Source organism: Drosophila miranda, chromosome 4, assembly GCF_003369915.1.
Source record: "Drosophila miranda strain MSH22 chromosome 4, D.miranda_PacBio2.1, whole genome shotgun sequence".
In the NCBI taxonomy this organism is placed as follows: domain Eukaryota; kingdom Metazoa; phylum Arthropoda; class Insecta; order Diptera; family Drosophilidae; genus Drosophila; species Drosophila miranda.
In genome coordinates this window covers 5,974,107-5,998,210 of record NC_046677.1, presented here as the reverse complement: position 1 = coordinate 5,998,210, position 24,104 = coordinate 5,974,107, and the positions used below count along the sequence as shown (strand labels likewise).

General features: G+C 39.6%; 2 protein-coding genes across 2 annotated transcripts; both read right to left on the bottom strand.

Moving 5' to 3' along the window:
• Positions 1-1,085: 1,085 nt before the first annotated feature.
• Positions 1,086-20,978, bottom strand: LOC108162485 (gamma-aminobutyric acid type B receptor subunit 1). The gene is made up of 16 exons (XM_017297235.2): positions 19,860-20,978; positions 15,412-15,669; positions 7,427-7,561; positions 7,136-7,306; positions 6,839-7,055; positions 6,544-6,709; positions 6,236-6,479; positions 6,021-6,170; positions 3,371-3,513; positions 3,188-3,311; positions 3,008-3,124; positions 2,738-2,945; positions 2,413-2,669; positions 2,215-2,352; positions 1,953-2,139; positions 1,086-1,471 (listed from the first exon to the last, which is right to left on the bottom strand). The coding sequence occupies exons 2-16, from the start codon at positions 15,664-15,666 to the stop codon at positions 1,449-1,451; spliced, it is 2,535 nt and encodes an 844-aa protein (XP_017152724.1). The 5' UTR covers positions 15,667-15,669; positions 19,860-20,978; the 3' UTR covers positions 1,086-1,448.
• Positions 3,520-6,003, bottom strand: LOC108162486. Its single transcript, XM_017297238.2, has 2 exons — positions 5,745-6,003; positions 3,520-5,540 (listed from the first exon to the last, which is right to left on the bottom strand). The coding sequence occupies exons 1-2, from the start codon at positions 5,950-5,952 to the stop codon at positions 3,589-3,591; spliced, it is 2,160 nt and encodes a 719-aa protein (XP_017152727.1). The 5' UTR covers positions 5,953-6,003; the 3' UTR covers positions 3,520-3,588.
• Positions 20,979-24,104: the final 3,126 nt, after the last annotated feature.

Genomic DNA, 24,104 nt, shown 5'->3' with positions numbered 1-24,104 from the left:
TCATATTTTATTTTCAATTCTTTGTTTTCGAATGTTCAATTCATTTGTTTGAATGTTCGAATGTGAGTGTGTTGTGATTGATTGAATTATAAAAAGGGTCCAATTCGATCAGAGATAGTGAGAGTTATAGAGAGTGTGTGAGAGTGAGTCATCTTTCTCAGTAGGTTTCAGTTGTTGTTTTTTGTTTTATTTCAGTTTAAATAAAGTCAATTCCTATATAACGACACGCTCATTTATATCTGGTATTCCTTCATTTCCCGTGTATAATATATATATATATATATATATATATATACATATATTATATACATATATAATTTATAAATGCAATTTTAGAACTTACAGTATGTTCAAAAATTTCTCATTAATATTTTTAGTTTCTCATTAGCTTCCTTTCTTCATTCCCTCCGTCTATGTATAACAGTACATAAAAATTAAAACGTTACTTGAGCCTTGACCTTGACCCACCCATAATATAATATTAACTTTTGAGGCTACACTAGACTATGCTATACTATATGTATATATATCCCTTCATTATCTAAGATTTGCTAGACTCTTCATTCGATTTGTGCTATTTACGATTCGCTGAAATTTAAACTATTAAAACTTGACCGAGTGCACTATACACGACACGACATACTCACACACACATTTGGATCTATACAAAATCTCTAAAGCTAACTTATCTATAAGGAACCAAGCCCCATCGCCGCCTGCTGAGAAAGACAGAGAGAGAGAGAGATAGTACTGGGCTTGGCTCCTGGAGTCTAGGAGTTTGGTTTGTATTGCCGCGACCTGGTTCAGATAAAGACGTGTCTTGTAAGATATAACAAAAGTTCAGGAGAAGGCCGCCATGGGGGGAATCTTTTGTGTGTGAGTGTGTTCTTGCAGGCTATACATTAATAGAGCTCTAGGAGACAGCACTGAGCAAAATAGGTTCGAAACGAAATCAACAGTAATATGTACCAAAAAACACAACAATTTTTGTCTTTTCCCATTTTGCATTTAAAAATTACTAACTTTAACATGATTGGTTTTTGTTTTCGGTTTGCTTTCTTGACTACTGTTTTTTTTTGTTTTGGTTTTTGTTTTGGTTTTTGTTTTTTTTTTTTTTTCAACTTTAAAGCCTAACAATTTGCTTAGTTCAGATGCTAGTGTAGAGTTTTCTTTTCGTTTTGTCTTAGTTATTTGTAAGTTAAAAGTATTTCGTTTTCCATATTAATGCTAACACGTTTAAGGTACAATACATATTTCAGTTAATCTACAAAATTGCTGCTACCAATTCACTTATTTAGCTCAGCTTAAAGTTGATACAAAGTTTATTAAGTACATATTTTATATTAAATTTGTCCGTTTCTTCCTTCGTTTTCTCATCCTTCTTATATGCATTTCATATTTTCTCTTGTATAATTCACCTATCACGCAAAGGAAATTGACAAGTTTTTTCATGTACGATGCTCATGAGTATCTGCAAAAGGAAATCACAATGGAATTAGTTTCAATTCAAATTCAAAGTTCAAATTAAAAAAGAAGATCGAAACATCGATAGAGCTATAGAATAGCTATATCGATACTTGCAAGTATCGGATGCACAACCATCGACACCACTTGTTGATCGAATTTACCGTATTATTGAGAGTTAAAATTGTGCGGAAAAAAGTGAAATTGTGTGTTTTTAGGTGTTTTAAAGAAGATATTTTAATGAAATTAAGTGCTTAGTGTGCTGGCAGGTGAGTTTGCGTAGCATAGTAAGCAATATAACCTTTGTACTCCATTTCTACGCCGTTGTACCTAATCAATTGTGTCAATGCCCACGAAAATGGCCAAAATTTCTAATTGAGATTGAAAACATTACAATTATATCGATCTAATACAACAATTAAGTTCCACATGCAAATGTCTATTAGGAGAGGGATCATCCATCATCATTATCTGTGTGGATCACTTACCTTGTGTGATTGCGAGTGTGGCTGCGGGCGTGGGATGTGCGGATGCGGATGCATTGATGAGAGAAGCGGGTTGTGACGTCGTGGCTGCTGCTGCAGAGGCGGCGCCCGTTGCTCCATTCAGTTCTGTGCCCTTGGCGTCGCCCCGCTCCACGAGCCGCTGTCGTAGGACCCGTATCTTTTCCTCCTTCTGCAAATGGCATTGGGAATCCATGAATGAATGTAAGCGGAGCAACATAATTGATATGTTGATTGTTTTGTTTACCTGTGTTATTAATCGTTGTAATTCCTCGTTTTCGGTAACCAGTTTCTGATAGCGTTCTTCATCCTCCTTCGATATGGCCGAATCGGGATTGTATTTCGACTCGGCTTTATCCTTGGGATGTCGTATGACCTCAATGACCTGCGAAAGGCATTTGCATCGCTCTTAATTGGTTATTAAAAGACGGATGGGAGGACATACCTTTGGCACAAATATCAGCAGCATACTTAGGAAACAACAGAATATCACAGCTAGAGCAACAAAGGCAAAGGATGCGTCCTGTTGCGATGCAATGACCATGCCCACCGGTGCTGTTATCAGGCATAGAACGACCACATTATAGATGCTCATGCCCACATAACGCGAATCGTTGATCTGTTTCACTTTAATGGAACGCGTCTCATAGGCCAAAAATAGGCCAAACACCAGAATAAGGCCCTTAAAGCCATAGACAAGGCCTGTAGGTACAGAAATATCTGTATAAGTTCCTATAGGAAATTTATAATCAAGATATTTGGGTACCTACCTAACCACATGGAATTGCGTTGACTTTCACAATGCTCAAGCTCTGGACGTATTTTAATATCATCAGTTGTAGATACTGGATCTTCGAGTGGGAATGTTTCGAGATAACGCTGCAGCGGATCAAAGATCTGCCATGAGAGTAATATCACTAAATCTATTGATAAGAGGCCCGAAACCATGGTGTATAGCTTCCAAGGTTCCACTTTTTTCTACAGAAAGAAAACGTTGTGTTTTTTAATAGGTTTAAGTCAATATTTAATGAATCTTGTACCTTCGGGTCAGTTTTCGCTTTTGTTGTAAAACGATGCACACGCCAGACTTTGCTGAACATTGCACCATATGCTAATGTAAAACCGGTGGATAATAACCAAGCTCGAGCTTGGCAAACCTTCAAAACGTGGTAGAAAAATGTGCGTTAAGGAATGGAAAAAGGTTCAGTAAAGATATCTACCTTTGGGTATTCCTCGGGGCTAACAAAGCGTCCGTCCATGCCCAATAAGATGACTGATGTGAGACAGATGATGACACCAAATAACATGATGGTATTGCAAACAGGATGTGAGGATTGTATTACTCTGCAAATTTGATAAAAATTAAACATGCGCCGAAGGGGAACTCTCTCATTTATAGTTACCTTCTATGCTTATTCCATATATTAAAGATGATCAAGGCGAATGCAACAAAGATGCCGCAACTGGAGATGGTGCACATACACACAAATAATGGCAAGGAAACTGTGCGTAGGACATGGGTAACAATTGTGCGATCTTGAGGAACCTAAATTTAGATATAAACCCGTTCAAATGTATTACTTTATAAGAAATCCTATCTACAAGAAGTATTCATAAGAAGTCACAATGAATCATGATAAATGAGGGCCTGCTGCACCCTCTGACGATTCTTCTCATGTCCCATTATTACAAAAAACGAAACTTGACCAAAATCTTCTTCATTATGATAAATATTCTGTGCCCAGATCTTGCAATTGATGTCAAATCTTTCGTTTGATTTTAGATTTCGTAGCTTGAGAGCCACAATACGATTCAAATCTCCCTGGTCAAGTGTGTCTTTTACAAATTTCTCTTCAATATCCGTGTATTCCGTTCTTATAGCTGGCTCTGGATAGAACTCAATTTGAAGTTTATTCTTGGGTTTGGTGCTGCAAGTAAGCCAAATGCGATTCTGACGCTCCTCTTGGGATGTGATGTTCCTTAAAAGACTCTTTAATATCATTTCATCGTGTGTTTTGCAGTGTTCTCTGTCCACCTGATCTGGATGTGTATAAGGAACAGTTTTGAATCCAATCAGACGATTAATTTTGAGGAATACACATGGTGACCTGCTCATATAGCCAAACTTTTGATCAGCCGTGCAGGGTCCGAAGCGTTCACTCTCCTCCAAGTCGTCATATTTCTTGAAAAAGTCTAAAATCCTGGTGTACATATCATTGACTTCAGTATCGTTTCGTGAATCAAATGTGAGCCCACGTGTTGCAATCGCAGAAAGACTTAAATGGGGTTGCAACATTTTTGTAATTGGTTGATTGTTGGTCATATCCTCAGTAATATGATCGAACCAGGCCATGCTAAAGAGAAATACAAATAATATATATCCCACGGTAGTTAAAACCGTATAGACCCAGTGCATTGGAAGCCGTGATAGGTATGTCCCTTGAAAGCCATCACGAAAGAGCCTACTCCAATGGTTTCTGCCCGGAAAGTGGTATTCGCATCCCTCATAGTAGGAACGACTGCCAGTTTCCATCTCGTATGTCCCATACTCCGACTGTGGCGCTGCAAACAGTTCGTTAATGCGATTCATATCTATTTTGAAGGGAGTTATGGGATCGATGGGTGTACCATCATCGATCGGATCGCAAGGATTTACAGTGTTAACCCCAATGTCTCGTAGAAGACCGTAAAAGTGATAGTGCATCTGAGATATAGATGGTTCACTTTTAATTTCCGCTGAAATTTCCTCTTCTTTTTCTTCTATTATTTCCGTAATCTTCACCGTTCCTTCCTTTGAATCTTTTTCATATACGATAATTTCATCAAAATCCTCCTCCCATCTTTGAGACACTCGAGAGATTCTAGTATTACTGGCTTTATGTTTTATAAGAGGATCATCATTATCATCTAAAGATATTTCATTTTCTTGTTCTTCTTCGGAGAACTGGTGTGAGCCTGTGCTCTTAGGACCCCGTATCTCTTCTAAAGTTCTGACTTTCCCGCGATTTCTTAACTCAGATTGCTCTTGGTCTCTCTGGGCATACAATTTTTGTATATATTCTGGGGTTAGGAACTGATTGTCTACCGTAGTAGGTGTCGATTGTGCTTTAAATCGTCTGGACACACCACCAATAGATGGTTCATGTCTGACATTGTCGAACGAAGGTCTTTTAACACTTGGGATATCTTGAAGTCTATCATCCGGCACCGTTTCACCGCAGTCGGGTACGTAGGGCAGTTCACTTTCAGAATTTGGATCACTATCATCTGAATCCCTCTTTGGTTGAGCGGTTTGCACACTTACGTTGGTCTGAGTACCAACCAGACTTACATTATCCTCCTCTTGTAGCTCTTTATCCGTCTCGATTGGCTCAAGATGTATTTTATTTTCCTGTGTAGATTCTAAAACTGTGGTACTGGGTATTTGATCCACTGATTGTTGACCTTCTGCATTATCTAACTCTGATACAAAGCTTGTTTGAGTTTCAATGTTCTCATTTTGTTGGCTTTGTGGTAGGGTTTCCTCGCTTTCTGGATCTGTTGCATGTTCAGTGTGGTTCGGCAAAGCTTTACCTTCAGCTTCAGCTTTACTGGGTATTTGATCCACTGATTGTTGACCTTTTGCATTATCTAACTCCGATACAAAGCTTGTTTGAGTTTCAATACTCCCATTTTGTTGGCTTTCGACGTTACTTTCTTCAGGATCTTCACTTTGTGGTAGGGTTTCCTCGCTTTCTGGATCTGTTGCATGTTCAGTGTGGTTCGGCAAAGCTTTACCTTCAGATGCTTCCGCCTCATATATTTGTGATTCCAACTTTTGATTATCTGCTGACGTTTGTGGCGATTCTACAGGTTTTTTTGTATCAGAACCTTTCTTAGATTCCTTAGATTTTGGTTTGGGACTAACTGGAGGAGCAGGCGGTTTGCCAGAGCTATCTCGTTTGGTATCCTCTGCTTTCTCCGGCTTCTTATCTTTATCAGACATTTTGCTTATTAAAGTTCTGATTACTCTAAGTCTACAATTATTATTTTGAATGATATTTCAATGCTCACCTTGCCACCAATCCATTGTTCGGTATTCAACCAGGTTAGGTTATCCAGCTGGGTGTCGTAGTATCCCAATTTCTCGTACTTGCCCTTCACCATCTGTTCGATCTGTGTGAGGGCAATACGATCGCCCTGCGAGCTGAATGCCACAACGCCCTAAAGAAAATTAGAATCCTTTGTAGGACATCTCATAGAAATGTGGAACATTCATGAATAGTTACCGATACACCCAGAAACTGTGTTGAATTCATGGCCGCATAGATCTCATCGGCAATTTCCTTGTCCGTATAGGTGAAATCTTTCAGGGATTTCTGGCCCATCGTTAGACGTTCCATTGTTTTATTAAAAGCTAATGCCACACTCCAGACAGCATCATAGGCTAGGGGTGCCTCCTGATAGCCCTCCGGATAGCGCCCATGACTTATGTCGTATTTCTCCTCAATTAAAGCCTGATTCAGTCGATGTCTATAGAGGGAATCATATACTTTAGTTATGGACATGATGTGTTTATATTCATTGATTCGCTTACCGAAATTCCTCAGCAGTCATACCGGATATTGTTGTCTGATTGTTCTGATTCCACATGAGAGCCTCTGTCGTTAGATGTCCTTCAGCAGCTATACGCATTTGCTCAACGGTACAGGTGATGCCCTCGGATACTAGATTCACCTCATACCAATTATCTTCATACCAGCCTGGAAAAAAGGGAATGGATATAAAAGGAATTCCCATAAATTTTGCATAAGTGAATGGACACATGTCACGAACAGAGACAATTCGCGCACGACTGATTCGGGACTCGTGTAACTGCCCTTAGTGCTTACCTATGAAGAACCATACATGTGCCCGCCCATAGAGCTGCTGTTTGTACATTTCGCAGAGCACTCGACGAGCGGCCACCACATAGAAGAGTCCCACAATGATGCGTGCATCCTGGCGTCGTAAATTGCGTACGGCGTCTGTTGGATCGGATAGAAATGATTGTCTAGTTACGATTTCAACGCCAGCTTCCATGCATCGATTCTCAAGATCTTCTACGGTCTGAAATCATTTACAAAGATGTTTCTCGTATAAATATCATGATGTGTTTTGTTGTGACTGTACCACCACCATCGACTTACCGATATAAATACTTCTTCGGCCTGTTGTAGGATGGCCACGCGAGACCAACCAAATTTCTTCATCAGTTTAATGCGCGTTGGATTGTGCACCGTGGCCGATGGATGGGTACGGAAAAGCGTTGGGAAACGCTTACGATCTGACAGGGCAGGACTCGAGGCTCCATAGCAAAGCTGTTGTGAAAAGAGAAGAGAGAACAGAGAACAGAGAACAGAGAGTGGGAATCATTATGGAATTTCGCTATGGAATTGTACATATTTTGCATTATGCAATTTGGCAGCCAGCACACTCACCACAATGAGATTCCACATTTTGGCAGCCTCTGCCACAGTGGTGCACACAGTGCTGCATCCAGCCAGTAGCATGAGTTTTTGCGGTTTATTATACAGCAGATTGTACATCACACTGGCGCCCAGTCCCGGCTCGCACTGTCAATGGCAATAGAATAGAACGAAAAGTGAATTAGCTTTCTAACCTCATTCGGTGGCTTGCCAACAGAACAAATATATGTATTTTCTGCGGCTAAATATTCTGTTGAAATATAAATAAATAAGTTCTCAATTGTTGGCTCGTATACATGTGTCTGGGATTATTGATTATTGTGTGTAGTGGTTCTTAAGCAGTTTTAGAAATCCAAACCAAACGATTCTTATTTTGTGAAAATTCTGCAATTGTGTGATTTATTGTTGTCTGTCATTGGAGGGGAAATAATAATTAAAATGGTTTATTTCCTGTGAGATGTACGAGTACTCGGATGACTGGATAAAACGGTAATTCGCGTCGATTAACATACGAGATTTATGACGGGAAATGGTTTAATTTTTATTAAAATTAATGAATTTCCATTCAAATTTAAACGAATGTTTAATTTAATGAACATTTTTATAGGCGAACTGATGCCACAGTTGGTGCTATTAAAATATTTATCTATTTTCAAATTTCATTAGTTTTTTCGACTACGTCTTTATTTTGTGAAGCATTATTTATATTCTTTACTTATTTTTAAAGACCTCAAACACCTCCTTGTGTACTAAAAAATTTGCAGCTTTCCAACATCCAATATCTGGTTGCAAAAGCAGTAAAAAAATTGTCATCTTATATTCACAAAGCACATTCTATAAATATTTCATAGCTGAAATTTAATAGGCTTAATAAAATGTGTTTATTGAAATCTTTGATTTAGTTTTTCACTCCACAAAATGAAAGTGTAAAAATTTTACCATTTTAAATAGAAAAAGCCTGATTCCTGGCCATAAATCACTAATCTTGCATTATTTCTGGGCTTCTAATTAATAATTCCAATAAATATTGCAATATGGAATGTTAGATTTATTTTTGTTGGCCTTTAACTTTGTGTGTAAAATTTACAATGTAAATGGATATTTTTTTTTTTAAATTTATGGGAGTTATGGGGTTAACATTATTTATGAATAAATCACGCAACACCACCTATAATGATTCGTGAATTAGGGCACTTTAACACCCTGTTATCAGTTGCAATATATCAATGGCTCTCCTCCGGCAGACGGCGCTAACATTGAACGACACGACAAAGACTGCGTGCGAGAAAGACAAAAGTCAGAACGTGTAGTCGGGCGCTGCGTGGCCACTGCAAATTGATTTGTTCCTTTTGGCTATAAAACTGATCCGATCTGATTCAGATTCGGCAATCTGGTAGATATGGTCATTTTCTTCAATATTGTGGATGCCTCAGATTTTCTTTCTTTGTGGGGGGCGGAAGGAGACGGGGCGAAGTTTTGAAATACACTTGTAACAGAGAAATATCACAAAAGTCTGGATTTAAAATTTCGTTGCTCTAGCTCTTATAGTCTTTGAGCACTAGGCGCTCATAGGGACAGACAGACGGACATGGCTCAATCGACATGGCTATTGATGCTGATCAAGAATATATATACTTTATGGGGTCGGAAACGCTATCCTTCTGGACGTTACACAAGTCCAAACCCATTTTGAGTATCGGGTATAATAATTATATTTTCGCCAAAAATGTACTAAATGCGTTTCAGTGGTTTCGATGAGCATATTTTTGATCAATTTTAATTTTATCCTGAGATCTTTTAAATTAGTCATTAATCCTTTTAAACTCTTAAATTGTCATCATTCTTTTCCTCAGTAAAGGAAAATAATTGGTCAAATCCTCTTCCATATTGCGCAACAGGTATGTCCTCTGCGCAATAGGATCCCCTCCCAGCACTTTCTCCTTGTATTCGGGATCGTCGCATCTGTATCGGCTGCAAATTTTCTTGTAGCTCTCTATTTCAGAATCCAGATAGTCGTTTGCTCCCTCGGATGTTTCACCGCGCAGCTCGCGACGAATGCACTCCCTTAGGAAGGTCATGTCGCAATAGCGGTTTGTTATCACAGTTTGACTGGTTTTCTCTCTGTCAGACTCCTCCTCGGAGGCCTCTGGTTTCCACTGATTCATCGGGGTGCCATGAGTGTTGTGTTTCTCGATCTGCTGCTCCTTCTGTTTCGATCGCTTCAACCCGTACTCTTTCTGTATGGATTCCTTGATCGCGTACTCTTTCTGGCTTGCGAATTTCGTTCTACAGGATTGCAATGGACTTTTATAACGAATTTCATCATCAAAGTATTGTTTGTCATTGAAAGATAGTGGCGTCTTGAGGTATGATGGATAAACATGAGGGGCCTGCCCGTTGAAGCAGCTCCGCTTGAGAATCGAACGTGTGGGCACAGCAGAATGAGAATCAGGAGGAGCCTCTATGATGGCACTGCCCAAATCCTTAACTGTCACACCTCCTCCTTCTTCACCTGATGGGGAGAACTCTTTTCCTTTTTTACTTGCCGCCTTGACGCGAGGGTGCGCCCCGAAGGTGTGGAATTTCACGCTCGACGGTTTGTAGTAGGCGCCCGACTGTTGCCGTACTTGGGGCGCTGGTGGAAAGGTGGCAGGATCATAAAAGGTTTCCGTCTGTGGCTGTTCCTGATATCGCTGCCGTTGTTGCTGGAATCTCTGCGGTTCTTTTGCCCTATATACCTGAGGTTCTATCCTAAGTCCTTGAGGTTCTTCCATGAAACGCTGTTGTCTATCCACCGGTTCCCGCGGTTGTCGGCTTGAAGGCTGAGGACTTTCCAAATTCGTTGTCTCAAAGGGATCGAAGGGTCGCTGTGGTCCCCGCGTCGATTCAAACTGCTGCCTCGGCGCATGATTTGACCTGAATGATGCATGATTCGATGACGCATTAGTCGTGGTGTCCAGAATGTACATCCAATTGAGTTCTTCTGGGGGCATCTGCTCGAAGATCCCGTAGAGGCTCTTCTGGTTTAGGCACACACTCAACGCACTAATGTATCCGTTCCGCAGGCACGCCTCCAGCACCGTGTCGCACTTCATAGATGTCAAAGTATTCAGCCACTCCCTAGCGCATTGGCATTCCCGGGAGTTGGGGTGAAATGCCTCCTCGGGTTGGGGGCTGCAGTCCAGCATCACAAGGCAATCACTTATGCGGAGATTTACCTTGGCATCGTAGACCGTCCGTGGATCCTTCTGCTTTTTGTTTTCTTCGTCTCTTTCTGACATCGTGTTGCGACTGCCTTTCGAACTCCCCGGTTTCGATTGTCGATGTTGCATGCTCGCGTCGTCGCTTTCCTTAAGGGAGGATACCCAACGGCCATCAACTTTCTTTGGAGAGAACATAATCTAAGGATCTAGGGATCAGAACTATTTCAGATTACTTAGGTGTTTCTTTACTGAAATTTGGAATATGGGTACATTTTCAGACGAATCAGAAATATTTTAAAACTGAAGGAAAGTTCTAGGGATAGTTCTTTCGGGAGATTTCTGGGATATTTCTAGAGATTGTTCGAAGAGTTGGAGGGGAAAGTTCTGTCCGGAGAGTTCTATGGATAATCCTTGGGATATTTCTGGGCGATAAATTTGGGGTATCTGCGGAAAGCTATCTAGATAGATTTAGGGATATTGTAGTAAATTCGGTGGCATCGATTTTGAGTGTCTCGTCTGTGTGTTTGTGTGTTTATACCAACGATTGCCAGGAGAATAAGTATATCTTCGTCTTGTCAGAGCCAGATCCCATCCATACTCCTCCCATTTATCGTGTCTCGCGTGTGGGTGATGTGGCAGATCACGCATTTTTTTCGGGGAATAATATATACATCTATTTTTTTTAGTTCTGGTTATAATAATCGCCACGTCAATGATCTGCAATCGGGTATACTATGTTATACTCTGTAGATACCTGCACTCTTTGTAGTATACGAAATATCTTTCAACATGTTTCTAAAACATTTAATCATATCTAGAAATATAATTTAACGAATCTAGATTCTGCTTTTTAATTTGCGTTTTCAATGCTAATTTATGCCTTCATTTGGAATAACTTTTTTTACGCTTTTTTTTGAAACATTTTTTATTTATTCCCCAGACATGAAAATTATCAATTAAACAAGAATCATTCATGGCTAATGAATAATTCATTATGGTGTCTCTCTGTTTCTTCCTTCCTCTTCTCTCTCTTTGGTTTTTTTTTAACACCCCCCCCGCATATGAAGGCGAAGGCAGGCAGGAAATGTGATATATCCACGTTGACCATATGAATGATTCATTCATTCAGTTATTCATTCTCTCCACTCATTCATTTACATGGCAAACTCGTTTTTTCTCAGTTTGTTCTTCCCTCTTCAAGTCCCGGTTCCACCCACTGTTGCCACCCACTCCTCCTACTACTCTGACGACAATTTTCATATTTCTTACGGGCTTTGCGTGTAAACAACCTCTATAATTGTTTTTTCTTCTTTGCTCCTTTGGCTCCGTTTTCGTGTCCAGTCCCTGTTTATGCATAAGTATTATCCCGTACATACTGGTACTGCTACTCCCCACCCAGATCCCTGGGTATATTTATGTATGTGTGCCAGGTCCCGAGGCATGCCGCATTATGACCCAGCCATAGCCATAGCCAGTGCCAGTGCCAGTGCCAGGGCGAGGGCGAGCTCTCTTATTTAATAGTTTCTCTCCTGCGGGTAATACTCTTACCCTAACAGAGGGTATTATGATTTCTTTTTGTACAGAAGTTTGAAAGGCAGAGAAGGAATCTTATTTGGGTCATATTTAGATAGACAAAGGCACTATAGTTTCAAAAGGCATTCTAAGACTTAGATATCGTGGGAAGACTTTTTTCGTACCCCTTGTTTTTTGGGCCGCTAGGATCTATATCTAGGAGCTATAGCATAAAGCTATCCTAGGAATCCATTGTCATTGCTTCAATTTCGTATTCAGTATTAGAAGGAAAGGAGTCTATTTGAAAGACTTTTTCTTGGAAAATACTCCAGTTTTATGAGCATAATATATCCATCAAAATCTCACAATAATACAAAATATTTGTTAAATAACTTCTGCTAATTTATGAGGAAACATTCAACTTCTTCTTTAAGATTCCTCCATAGAAAAACGAGGTCTTAAATTGAATGTTGGTTGTATTCAAAGTTAGGCGAATAAAACTGCACTAACTAAATGGATTTATGGCTTTAACTAGTTTTTATAATGATAATACAAATCAGAACTATTCTAACGCATAGCTTTAAAAAAATACCATCTTCCAGCCAATACTTGGTGTGAAATTGAAATGTAAAGAAGTCATTCATTGAGCTACCAAAAATAGTAGGGTTTATCTTTGACCCCGAGTGTAAGGGTATTCCAAAGCGTCGTTGCTTTCCTTAAATCTGCTATTTTATCCCTCCCTGTGCCCCTGTGCACGCTTCTTTGGGGCATTTCATACGTCAAAGTAGGTCAAGCAAAAGGCACAGGCACAGGCAAAAGCTGAAGCTGAAGCTGAAGCTCAGGCTGAAGCTGACTCTGAGGCTGGCTGAGAGAGACGACTGGCAGGAGAAGGCAAAGGCAAACATTGCGTGCGACCTTTGCCGCTTGTCGCCGCGCCATGTGATGTGGCAGGGAGATGGCAACTAATTATGCAGCATTTAACGGAAGCTGTTTGCCAAAGCCACAAACATAACGCAACGCAACGCAACGGAACGGAACGCCAAAGGAGGAGGCTCAAATCCAGCGAACCGAGAACTGACTGAACATAATTCAGTACTCCTACTCCCCCCGGTTCCATAGACATACAATATCTACTGCGGCTATCTGTCCGTACTGGTACTGGCCACGAGTGTGCGGCGGGTATTATATGGCCTAGGATAGTGACTGTCCGTCTGTGTGTCTGTCTGTCTGTACTATATGTGTGGCTGTCCCTCCTGTCAGCCTTGAATAAAAATAACTCAAATGATGAGCTGAAAGCTAAGAGAGAAAGCGAGAGCTCGCGAGCGCGGCAAAGTGACCTCATTCAAAACTCAAAACAAGTAGTTAAGCTTTTCGCTCACTTAAAACTAATGAGGTTCGCGCTTATAAATAGACAGCACCCATGCCTCATGCCCCCCGTGCAGCATACACCATGCCACAGGACCAGACCAGGGCCGAAACTAAAGTAGTAGTCAAAACCGCAACAACTGTACCGCAAGCAGACCCTTAAAATGGCGAAAAACAAAAGCAAAAATATTAAAATATATAAAAACAGTTGTATGAACGGGTGGATTGGTGGTGGTGGGGGTTGGGGGGTGGTTGTACATTGATAGGGGTACTTTATTCAGGGACCAAAGTTACTTTCGAGTGAGGGTCCTGGGACTCTCTCCTGCCGGCCATTAATTATGATATACGACATTTTATATGGCGGATGGGGCTGGGGGAGCGCCGGCATTTGTCTGATAGTAAACGCTGCTGGCCTTTTTGTCTCTTTGTGTGCCCAAAAGTGTTCTTTGTTCAAATTTCGCTTTGAATTTCAATGGAAAATTGAAACTTTAGTTACAGTTTTAGGTTTTACGTTCTGTGCCATTGGAAACTTTTCCGAGGAGGCTTTGTAAGAGATTTATTTAACATTTAAAATAAATATTGGCTGATAGTCAATGCATTTAATTGGATGTTCTCTCGTTACCTACTTCAGAGCAATCAGGTTTTATGGAATTTATAAGAGAAGAGTTTGATATTACAATGATGTTCCTTAAATCTTCGGAAATGTGTACAAAACTGTCTAAAAATTGTTGCTCAATAATTAAACGATTTACTTATACTTCTGCGTAAAAAAGAAAAATTAAAAAGCACGAGTACATCAACTAATTTATATTAAACTATGGGACACACCCCGGCTCACTCGCTTTGCTCGCTTTCGAGTAAGATATCGGACGACGAACAAAATTTTTTTCATAGAATAGAAAGATACGCGACCGTTGGGACACTATATATCTTATCTAAGAACCTTTATCTTATCCTTATTTATCCTTATTTATATCCCTGTTTTCATACATAGGAATATATACATTGGAATGCATAATAATATTTTAAGCCAAATTTAAGAAGATACAAAAAATAAAAAAATAGTGTAAAAAAGGGCACCTTTAATATATCATCCTGTTCTCTATTGAATTTATAAAAGTATGTACTAAAATTTATAAAGAAATGAACAACTCTTTGGGAAATTATGTCCAATCAACAGAATCCTTACCATAGCCTCCAAAATACAGAAAAATTCTCTTAGTGATGCTTACAGAACTTTCTTTTCTTTAGTTCCAATTGTCCATTGTAATCAATAATTTAACATATAGTAGTTATAGCTATAATCACGATAATGCCACCATCTGCTCGCCTAAATACCTTTTCTTCGAGTACAAATGACACACACATAAAACAACGATTTATCCTAACTCTACTTTGATGAATGTAATTGCCTGCGAAATGGTCAACGCTCAGCTCCAAGTCCTGCCCCGTCCGGCCACGGCGTTCACCCAAAACTCAATTACAATTTATGTACGGTCGTTAATCCTCGAAAGGAGCAGGGAATTGTTGCAAAAAGGCTGCTGCTGCTGCCGGACGGCAGGATGCCATGGCGGAGAAATTGCGGAGAATTCAATTTGCGGAACACTGTGACGTATAAATACCCTTTAAATGGGTGGAAACTATGACAGAAATCATAATAAAACTAGAAGGCAGGACAACCCGGATCAAAGTCTCTAGAGAAATATGCTAATGAATGCCAGCCCCCCCCTTCCAGCCAAGCTCCTCCAGTCATCAGTGGAATAGTGAAACAGAAACAGAAAAAACAAAATAAGTGGCACCCAAGGGGTCTGAGAACCATACCCATACATACACATATCATATGCCAAAGAGAATATATAAATACAGGGGCATATACATACAGAGTTAGACAGCTTATCCTCTATTTTGAGTACTCACCTCACTGTCATTGCTGTGGAGGATGAGCTTGAAGCCTGGTAGAAGATTTGGCTGCTTGTTGACATCATCCAATGCCAGTTTTGCGGCCGGCATGCATGCCTGCCCGCCCTGCCATCCTCCTTTGCCTTCTATGGGGAAGATGCCACCTATATGCAGCTCATCGGGCCTACCCGCCTCGCCTCCCTTCAGGTGCGGCGAGGTGGCTATCAAACAAAGCAAAAATATCCAAAACGTAACAGCACCATCACTTGTCATATCCTGTAATGGAAACAGAGGAAACAGTCAAAACCGGAATGAGACAAAACAAATAAAACGCTTCAAATGTGATTACCGAATTTGGCATAGCGAGAACACAGCAAAATACAAATCGGGCCGAATACAAATACAAATAGACCGAATAGGAAATATAAGAAGGACAACACCCCACAGTCCATAGCCCACGGCCCCCGGCCGACGGCTAGGACCAAGCCCAAAAAGCGATGAAAACCAAAACGAGAGACAAAATAAAACCAGAACCCAAGACAAAACCAAAGCGAGCGTCAAGCTTCGTTTTATGTGCCAAAGCAATTTTTATGACTACATGGGCAAACGTAAGCAATTTATACACTTTGCTGTGTGGCGTCCTTCAGATTTTGGGGCATACCGGGATACCGGGCCGGGCTTGGGCTTGCCTAAGATTTACTGCCAGATGTGGGCTCCAGATAATATGTTAATTTGTGCAAAGATTGGACTGGACTTGCGGGTCTCCAAGATATGACACATATATTTATGGAAAATTGTTTAATTTTAGAAATTGATTTAGACTAGAGTGGATTTCGGGAGTTTATATTTTGATTTAGTTTGCAGAAATTCCTGTATAAGTTATGTCTAAGATAAACAACCTGAACCTTGGGTCTTTAATCGTTGTCTTCACTTTAGCCGTATCTAAGTTCTGAGTTAATCTGAGTTCCTTAATAAAGTTAAAGATACCGTTTAAACGTTACTACACCCTTTCAATCTATTCTGAGAGCAATCAAAGTCTTTACATTGATTGAGATGATTCATTTCGATTGATTGTTAGAGCTTTAGTACTCATAAATCTTTTAGGAACACACCTTATACATATGTAGTAAATATATCCTTAGTAAAAGCAATACACGTCGTTTACGACAAAGTTCTTGTAAAACCGCAAACATTAATAGATTTCAATGTGTCTTGAAAACCTTATATTTTTGAAAATTAAGCTATGAAAGAAACCTTTTAGGTTCTGCACAGAAAACCTGGATATTTCGAACACCAAAATATTTATTATGAGACCACTTTAATTTAAAGGAATATTTGTTTCAACGAATCCACAGAGATGGAGAACATCTCCATATCTGAAATCCTTTCAGCAGCTTTATATTTCTAAGCAGCTTTTATAATAGCATGTAATAAAATTCTCCATTATCTAATTCACTACTAAATGAATTGTTTTTTCTTCATCAGAAAGTTTTACTTTTTTCGTTTCATTTTAGTTCTAAAACGATTCATTTTATCATACTTTTTTGGGAAACATTTTTGGTTGTTATTCTTTAAGCTGGATTACGCCAAGGATATTCATTTGTGCATTGCCTGCTCATTCATTTGAGATGGAGGGAAACCCAACCCCATTTTCTATTCCCCATGTTTTTCTTTGCCAGGGAGTTTCTAAGAAATAACAAACAAGAAAAATGGCTTTCGAATTCTTTTAAAAGGATTGAATCTTGAATTTCTCTTGATAAAGGTTTTGTTTTCTACCTTTTTGTTCGAAAGCAAACTATGACAACTTCTAGGAACTGGGGATGAGATGGAAAGTCTTTATATTTCTTTGGGAAAGGTGGAAAAACATTTGGAGTATTTATTTTCTTGCATATTTCTTTGAAATAGGGGACTGTACTGCATCTTTTACTCTGATGGAATATTCTTATAGCGTTTCCACATAATTTGTTGGCCTGACAAGTACAATATATGGAAATTTCCTGGAACTTGGTATTGGATTTATTTTAAGATGTAATTTAGGGGTATTTTCTGGGGAAAATTCTTGCCCAAAGATTTCTTTTGAAATTTAAATGGAACTTTTAGTGCAATATTTCTTTATTGATTTAGCATTAGTTTTTCTCCCGGTTTTCTCAGGTCAGGGCTTTTTAATCGAAAAACTGAAGTGCCAAAGCATCAGCTCTCTCTCTCTCTCTCTCTCTCTCTCTCTCTCTCTATCCATCACATTTGGCACGTAATCCAATAATCCAATCCAATAAAGCGACTTAATTCAATTTCCATCAATACGACTACCGGAATCGCAAATCCTCTCGCGTTTAAATTCATTTTAGTTTTAATTAGCAAAATCTCATTAGGCACTAAAGTGGCTGGATCAGAGTCCAAACCGAAAATCCCCGCAGGCTAATCCTCGAACTTATGCACATACATACTATACGGAATAGTTTATCCGGCGAATCAGCAATGGAAGCCAAATCAAATCTGTAAAATTCAATTGTGTGCTGACCAAATTGAACTTGGATTTAATAGTAATTGTTTCTCGTTTTCTTTTTGTTGTATCATTCTCTTTTTCTGTGGTTTTTATTTGTCTCTCTGTCTCTGTATGTATCTGTGTGTCTATTTTGGTGCGGTGTGTGTGTGTGTGGTGTGGTTTCTATTTGAGTTTTGATTTGAAAGCTTTTAAGCTTTGTTTCAATTGAGATTTGTCGAAACAAATAAATATATAAGCAGTTTCTATTTATTTTTGGCTGTTCTTTTCTGGGCAAAGGGCATTTTGCGCTTCGGCGCCTGAGTTTTATGTGTTTTACTTTGGTTTTTTTTTTTATAGGAGTCCCCACCCCACTCTTCTTCTCCCCCTTTCGACAGCACGTCTCTCTTCCCTTTTTAATATCTCTTCTTCTTCGCCCTGGCTGATAGCTTTTTTTCTGCGCCTTCGGCAGTGTTCCAAACTCCTGCAAAAAGCATACTTTTTTCCCCTGTACAAAAAATATGATATGTTGTTGTTGTTGGTAACACGCATACCGTCATGCACGCACTCATTCACACAGATACTAAACCAGGGTACGTTTGCATATGATTGTCGGCGGTTATTGAATGAATGCCCTCGAAAGTAGGCAACATAATTTCGCGCACGGCACACACAAGCACGACACACACGCACGCACACACAAAGAGGCGCAGACAGGAACAGACACGCTTAAGCATCAGCATCCCCTCCATCCCCTGCCAACACTCGAAAATTGTTTGCCAGTTAATCGCACTGAACCGTTAATCATGCTGCCTGGTGGGGGGTGGGGAGGTTGTGCTGCTGTTGGTTGGGTTTTTGGGGTGTGGTTGGAGATTTTGCGAGTTGACACCTTTTGAAGGTGAGTTGAAAGGAGGGATGGAGTGGCTGATGGGGGGGCCTAACAGGGGACTAACTTCCTAGTGACCTAGTTTACCCACACACACACACACACGCACACTGAAAAACACGCGTGTCACAAACACACACACACACACATACGTATTAATTACACCGAGACTTTTGCAAAAAATTGCGACGACAAATGCCTTCCACTTCACTTCAGTGGCTCTTCACCTGCTCTCGCTCCTTCAATTCCACTCGCACGAGAAGGAACTTACCCTGCACACCCTCTCCCTCTCCCTCTTCTGTCCCTGCATTGACTGCTGCTGTCCTGTAATCCCCATCTTCCTGCATTCGCATTCACACCTGTACTCAAACTCTCTCCTGCATTCAACCTGTTTTCTCTCTCTGTCTTCGTCTCTCCCTCTCCTGTTCTCGAACTTACTCCTGTAGTCTTACGCTGAGAGAAAATGGGAATGCTTATGCGGTACGAATATTTCCAAGATTATTGTTTTATATTCTGCGAATTTAAAAAGTATAACAAATGTGTAGAAATGTAGATATGATAAACCCTATGATCAATAAATGCTCTGTAGTTAAGCTCAAGTTTTTAAGAAAACCTATGCCAAATGTTCCTGAACTTTCCAGCCCCGAATCTAATGAATATAAGAATATATGTATCTAAGAACAAAACGTGGACCATGTGCTAGCGAAAAAGCAGCAGAATCACATTTAAAAGTAGTCCAATCATATCTATAAATTTCCTTCGATAGGGAATGAGAGATCTAAAGGTATTTATATTCCTAATTACATATTTTTAAATAAATCCTTTGCCTAGCAGTCTCTTGAGTGTGTGAAAGAACTTTCACAAGATTATACGATATTTTATGTATGAATTCCTCTAAAAAAACATAGATTTCTGGATAATTTAGAGGTGTAATTTTTTTTGCGGTGTACTTGCGGTGCCTCTAACTTTGTCTCCGTTTTAAACACACACATACACTCGCATTCGTACACAATGCCGATCCCATGCCCATGCCAATTCCCACATCCTTCAGTCCCATTCCCATTCCCGTTTTTTCTCTCCTTTCATTTACACTTCACTTACTTTGCGTATTGCCGTTTAAAAATTTGATGCGATTTTGGGTTGCTGCTGTTGCTGTTGCTGTTTGCTATTGTTGCTGTTGCTCCTTTTGTTGCTGCTGCTGTTGCTTCTTCTTCTTCGTCTTTCTCTTCGTTTTTGTCCTTGTCTTTGTCTGCTGCTTTGGCTGCCTCGGCCGGTGCCTCAATTGTTTCATAAGACGCAATCTCTCTTTCTCTCTGATTGGAGGCGCAATGGGGGTATTCAATGGTGATAAAGCTATTGTTGTTGTAGTTGTTGTTGCACGTAGCTGTTGTTGCTGCTGCTGCTGCTGTTGTTGTTGCTGTTGTTGCTGCTGCTGTTGCTGTTGCTATTGTTGCTCCTGGCTTGGCGGTCGTGCTGTTCAAACATAATTTGATGACTGCGCATTACAATCGATAATCCCATGCACAAATGCAACCCAGCGCATCGGCATTGGCTTAAATCCATTTTAATGAAACCAATTCCGTAATCCCCAACTGATGAGTATTCCAGCTCTGCCTCTTGCTCTCTTATCTCTCTCTTCTTATCTCTTCTGGTTGTTGCACTTTCACCGTAAAACCAAAAAAAAGAAAAAGTAAAAAGAAAAAGGTAAAGAAAAATACAGGGACACACTCGGGAGGGGCGTGAGCTTTTTCCTTTTTTTTTTCTCCTTTTTTTTGTCAAGCTTAATTATTATCAACTTTTGGCTTGAATCCTGATTACAGGCTATATATCCTTGTTTTTATTTTTTGCTATATTTTGTACTATAACATTTCTGGGCTCAAATCTTTCTTATCAATTTATTGCGTTTTTTTTTCGTTTTTCGAACCGAACTGAATTAATAATTTATTCGATTCACAGGAGATGATTTTTTTCACCCATCACACAATTTCACACGCCTCTCGATGCCCACACGATGCACACACGTTAATTCCTTTGAAACTCAATTAAATATTTTTCCTTTTATATCCTTTGGTATCGTAACTGTTTTTTTTTTAGCATTGGAGTTTTTTGTCTATTTTTTGTAGAAACTTTTTCGCATTGTATTTGGGGGATGAGACGCGAATTTCTCCAGTTGTGTTCGTTGTGTTCCACATGTATCCGACGACTGGAACTCCATGACTGACATTTACGGATTCGGTTCGCCAGGACGAAAGCTTTCCAGAGTCCCGTGGTTGAGCTTTTGCCTTGGCCGAAAGCTTGCGCCCATCGCCATCGCCATAGCCATATTCCAGTTGCCAAGCCGTTTCGTTTCTGTTGAAGTTTCGCTTTTAGTTTAGATGAAAGTCGCGAAACTCTTCGGGCAATTATTGTTATTAGAGCGAGACAGAGACAGACACAAACACACAGACACAGAGGGAGCAAAAGAAAGAGACAGCATGGAGGTGGAGGTGGAGGTAGTGAGGTTAGAGGTTTTAAGGACACCGGTTTTATAGAGTTGTCAAATGGCCTTAGGAATGGCCAGTCAAAACATCAAAATTCACTCGCAATTGGCCAAGGGCACATACACCACATTGTTGCTGTTGTTGTTGTTGTTGCGTGGAGAGTTGCGGGGTTTTGTTTTGAAAGCGAAAGGCCATTATGGGCCTTGCCTTGCCTGGCATTGCATGCCACATTCAAAGCCAAAGTTTAGTTCCTTTTTTTTTGGGGTCGTAGCACAGAGAGCGAGTCAAACATGCAAACACGCACAGGCCGTGGAGGAGGAGGCATACCCCGCCGCCAAGGTAAGGTCCTTGTCATTTAACTCACTTGTCGAGTTGACCTTTTGTTGGCTTGTCGTGTGCCACACACACACAGGAAATGCAACAACAGAAACAACACTTAATGCCCAAACGCCACGCCTTGAGCTTGAGCCATAGCAACTTGTAGTTTTGTTACCGTTCCCCCCTTTCCCTACCACCTGCCACCTCCTTCGTGAGGCATATGCATGTTTGATGAGCCTTATCAAGGCTCTCTTTGTATCTTCCTCTCTCTCTCTGGGATTATAAAATTATTTTCGAATCGATATCCGGCGATATCCGGCACAGCCAATTAGTTCTCAACTTAATTGCCAATGAATAAATCATTGCACAATTGTGTCGTCTTTGTCTTTGTCGTCGTCAAGACCTCAAAACTCTAAAGTCGAAGGATTCTGTGGTGGCCAGAAATAAACCTTGCATTTGCATTGGCCAGAAAGTCTAGTTTTTGGTCCAATGAAAAGCGCCACATTGTGTGGAGTGTGGCACGACCATCAAGGGAAATCAATTACTCAAATATTTACTCATGAAAATGTAATGCAAATTCACTTGTTTTGAAGTTTGCCCCGGAAGTTAATTGGCAGCAAACACAATTTAGTTTACGAGAAGGGGATCAAAGGAAACCGGTCTGCACAATCGGACACAACCATTTATAAAAGACTACAAAAAGACGTACAAATATTTGCGAAATTAATGACAAAATAATGTTCCACAAACGGATATTAAGTGAATTATGTTATACAAAAATGGACACTGAAACTACCAGAACTTTTCCAACCGAACAGACGCATAGAGACCAAAAATGGTCGTTCAAAAATATACTGAAAAATACAAAGTGTCGATTTCAGGAAATATTCGTTAAACGGTCTCAGAAAATTCCCAAACAAATTTATAGATAAAAAATGCCATACATCAAACACAAAGAATACCCGAAAATGCACGCTAAAAACCATTCAAAAACGAATTAAATAAATGTCCAAGCGTTTTCCCTTAACGTATTCCTGAAACGACTGAAAATAGGGAAAAAATGCAGAAAAAAATTTTAGAAAAAGTGCACAAAAAATGTCAAAAAATTTGGGAGAAACCCATCAAATGAAAACGTACAAAAAAAATTTATCCAAAAACGTATAAAAATACCGTTTCAAAAGAAAATAATTGTACAAAAAAAGACAAAGCATAGCTTTAGATAAATTTAAAAATATATCTCCGAAAATCGTATAGAAAGGGTGAAAGAGCAGAATTATTCTTCCATGAAAAGAGTGAGGATTTTATTGGCTTTCATTTTTGAGCCAATTTTTGGCTTCTGAACGTTTTTAAAAGTACTTTTAAAGCAAGCTTTAAGCGGTAAACAAGTAAAGTCTGTAGTGAAACAAGCTCAAGAAATTTCTAAAAAGGGATTTTCCCCCCATACTTGAACGCTTAAGAGCTCTGGAGATGTATGTACAATTTGTACAGAATTAAATGTGGTCGGAATACTTCAAGAAGAAGTGGGAATAAGGAACAGCAAGCTCAGAGAATTTAAAGGATTGAAAATCCTCGTTGGATTTATTATTGTTATATACATGACAGTGAAAACAAAGTTGGTTTTTAAACCTACCTCAAGCCTCAACTGCCTTAGAGGAAGATAAGCTTTAAATTTTTGCTGAATTAAAACTAATTAGATATTTTGAATTTAAAGTGAGAATCAATCAGATGAAAAATATCAGTTTTTGTGGTAAAATTATAAAAAAGCTTGTTTTTTGGTGCAAGTTTTTCTGACTGTTTTAGGAAACAAAAAATGTATGGCAAAACATAGCTAAATATATACTTTATAAGAAGAACAAGAAGAAAGAAAAACACGAATGAATGCAGAGAGGGCTCAGGAAAAAATTCGGCTAACTCGAAAGTTTAAGTCTATTTCGTTGCATTTCGTTAACTCATACAACTGAATGCTGAAAACTACAACTACAAAAGACAACACACACTCGCATTCATATAACTCAATTCATTGTGGGCATCGCATCTCACAACAATACCAGCCGTTTAATCTCGCTCCCCTCTGCCAGAGCACGCACACTGCACGAGAAAGAACGTGTGTGAGGGAGAGAGAGAATGAGGAAGCGCGTAGAAGGCGTAGCGTTGCCACTGCAATTGTGGAGGAGACCTTGTCGCCTGGGTCGAAAAATGTGAGTAATCAAGTCGGCCCCTTGTAGAGTGTAGCAACTAATGTCAGATTTATGTTTTAAAAGATCGTCAGGTTTTTGTTTGCATACTGAGTCATAACAGGCATTGACAGGATTGTCAATAGTCGCTAGAATATCATGCAAAATTAGAAAGTAAAAAAGAAGACTGATTTATATCATCAACTAGACCATATATGAAAGAGAGAAATTCGTGATTAGCGATAGATAGATAAGTATAAGAAATCATTCTAATAAATGCAGTAATAGTTACAGAAGCACAACAAATTGTGTCTTTTTTATAGGCAATACAAAGTTTTAAATTTATTTGGGAAAGTATTTCAAAAGTGATGGTC

Bases quoted from the DNA above. Each gene is read 5' to 3' on its own strand.
- LOC108162485 (XM_017297235.2), bottom strand. From the start codon at position 15,666: ATGACAAGTGATGGTGCTGTTACGTTTTGGATATTTTTGCTTTGTTTG. The intron at 6,480-6,543 runs GTAAGCGAATCA...TTCCCTCTATAG, and splicing joins ATGACTGCTGAGGAATTTCG to ACATCGACTGAATCAGGCTT. The intron at 3,312-3,370 runs GTAACTATAAAT...TCAAATTTGCAG, and splicing joins ATATGGAATAAGCATAGAAG to AGTAATACAATCCTCACATC.
- LOC108162486 (XM_017297238.2), bottom strand. From the start codon at position 5,952: ATGTCTGATAAAGATAAGAAGCCGGAGAAAGCAGAGGATACCAAACGA. The intron at 5,541-5,744 runs GTAAAGCTTTGC...CTGAAGCTGAAG, and splicing joins TGAGGCGGAAGCATCTGAAG to GTAAAGCTTTGCCGAACCAC.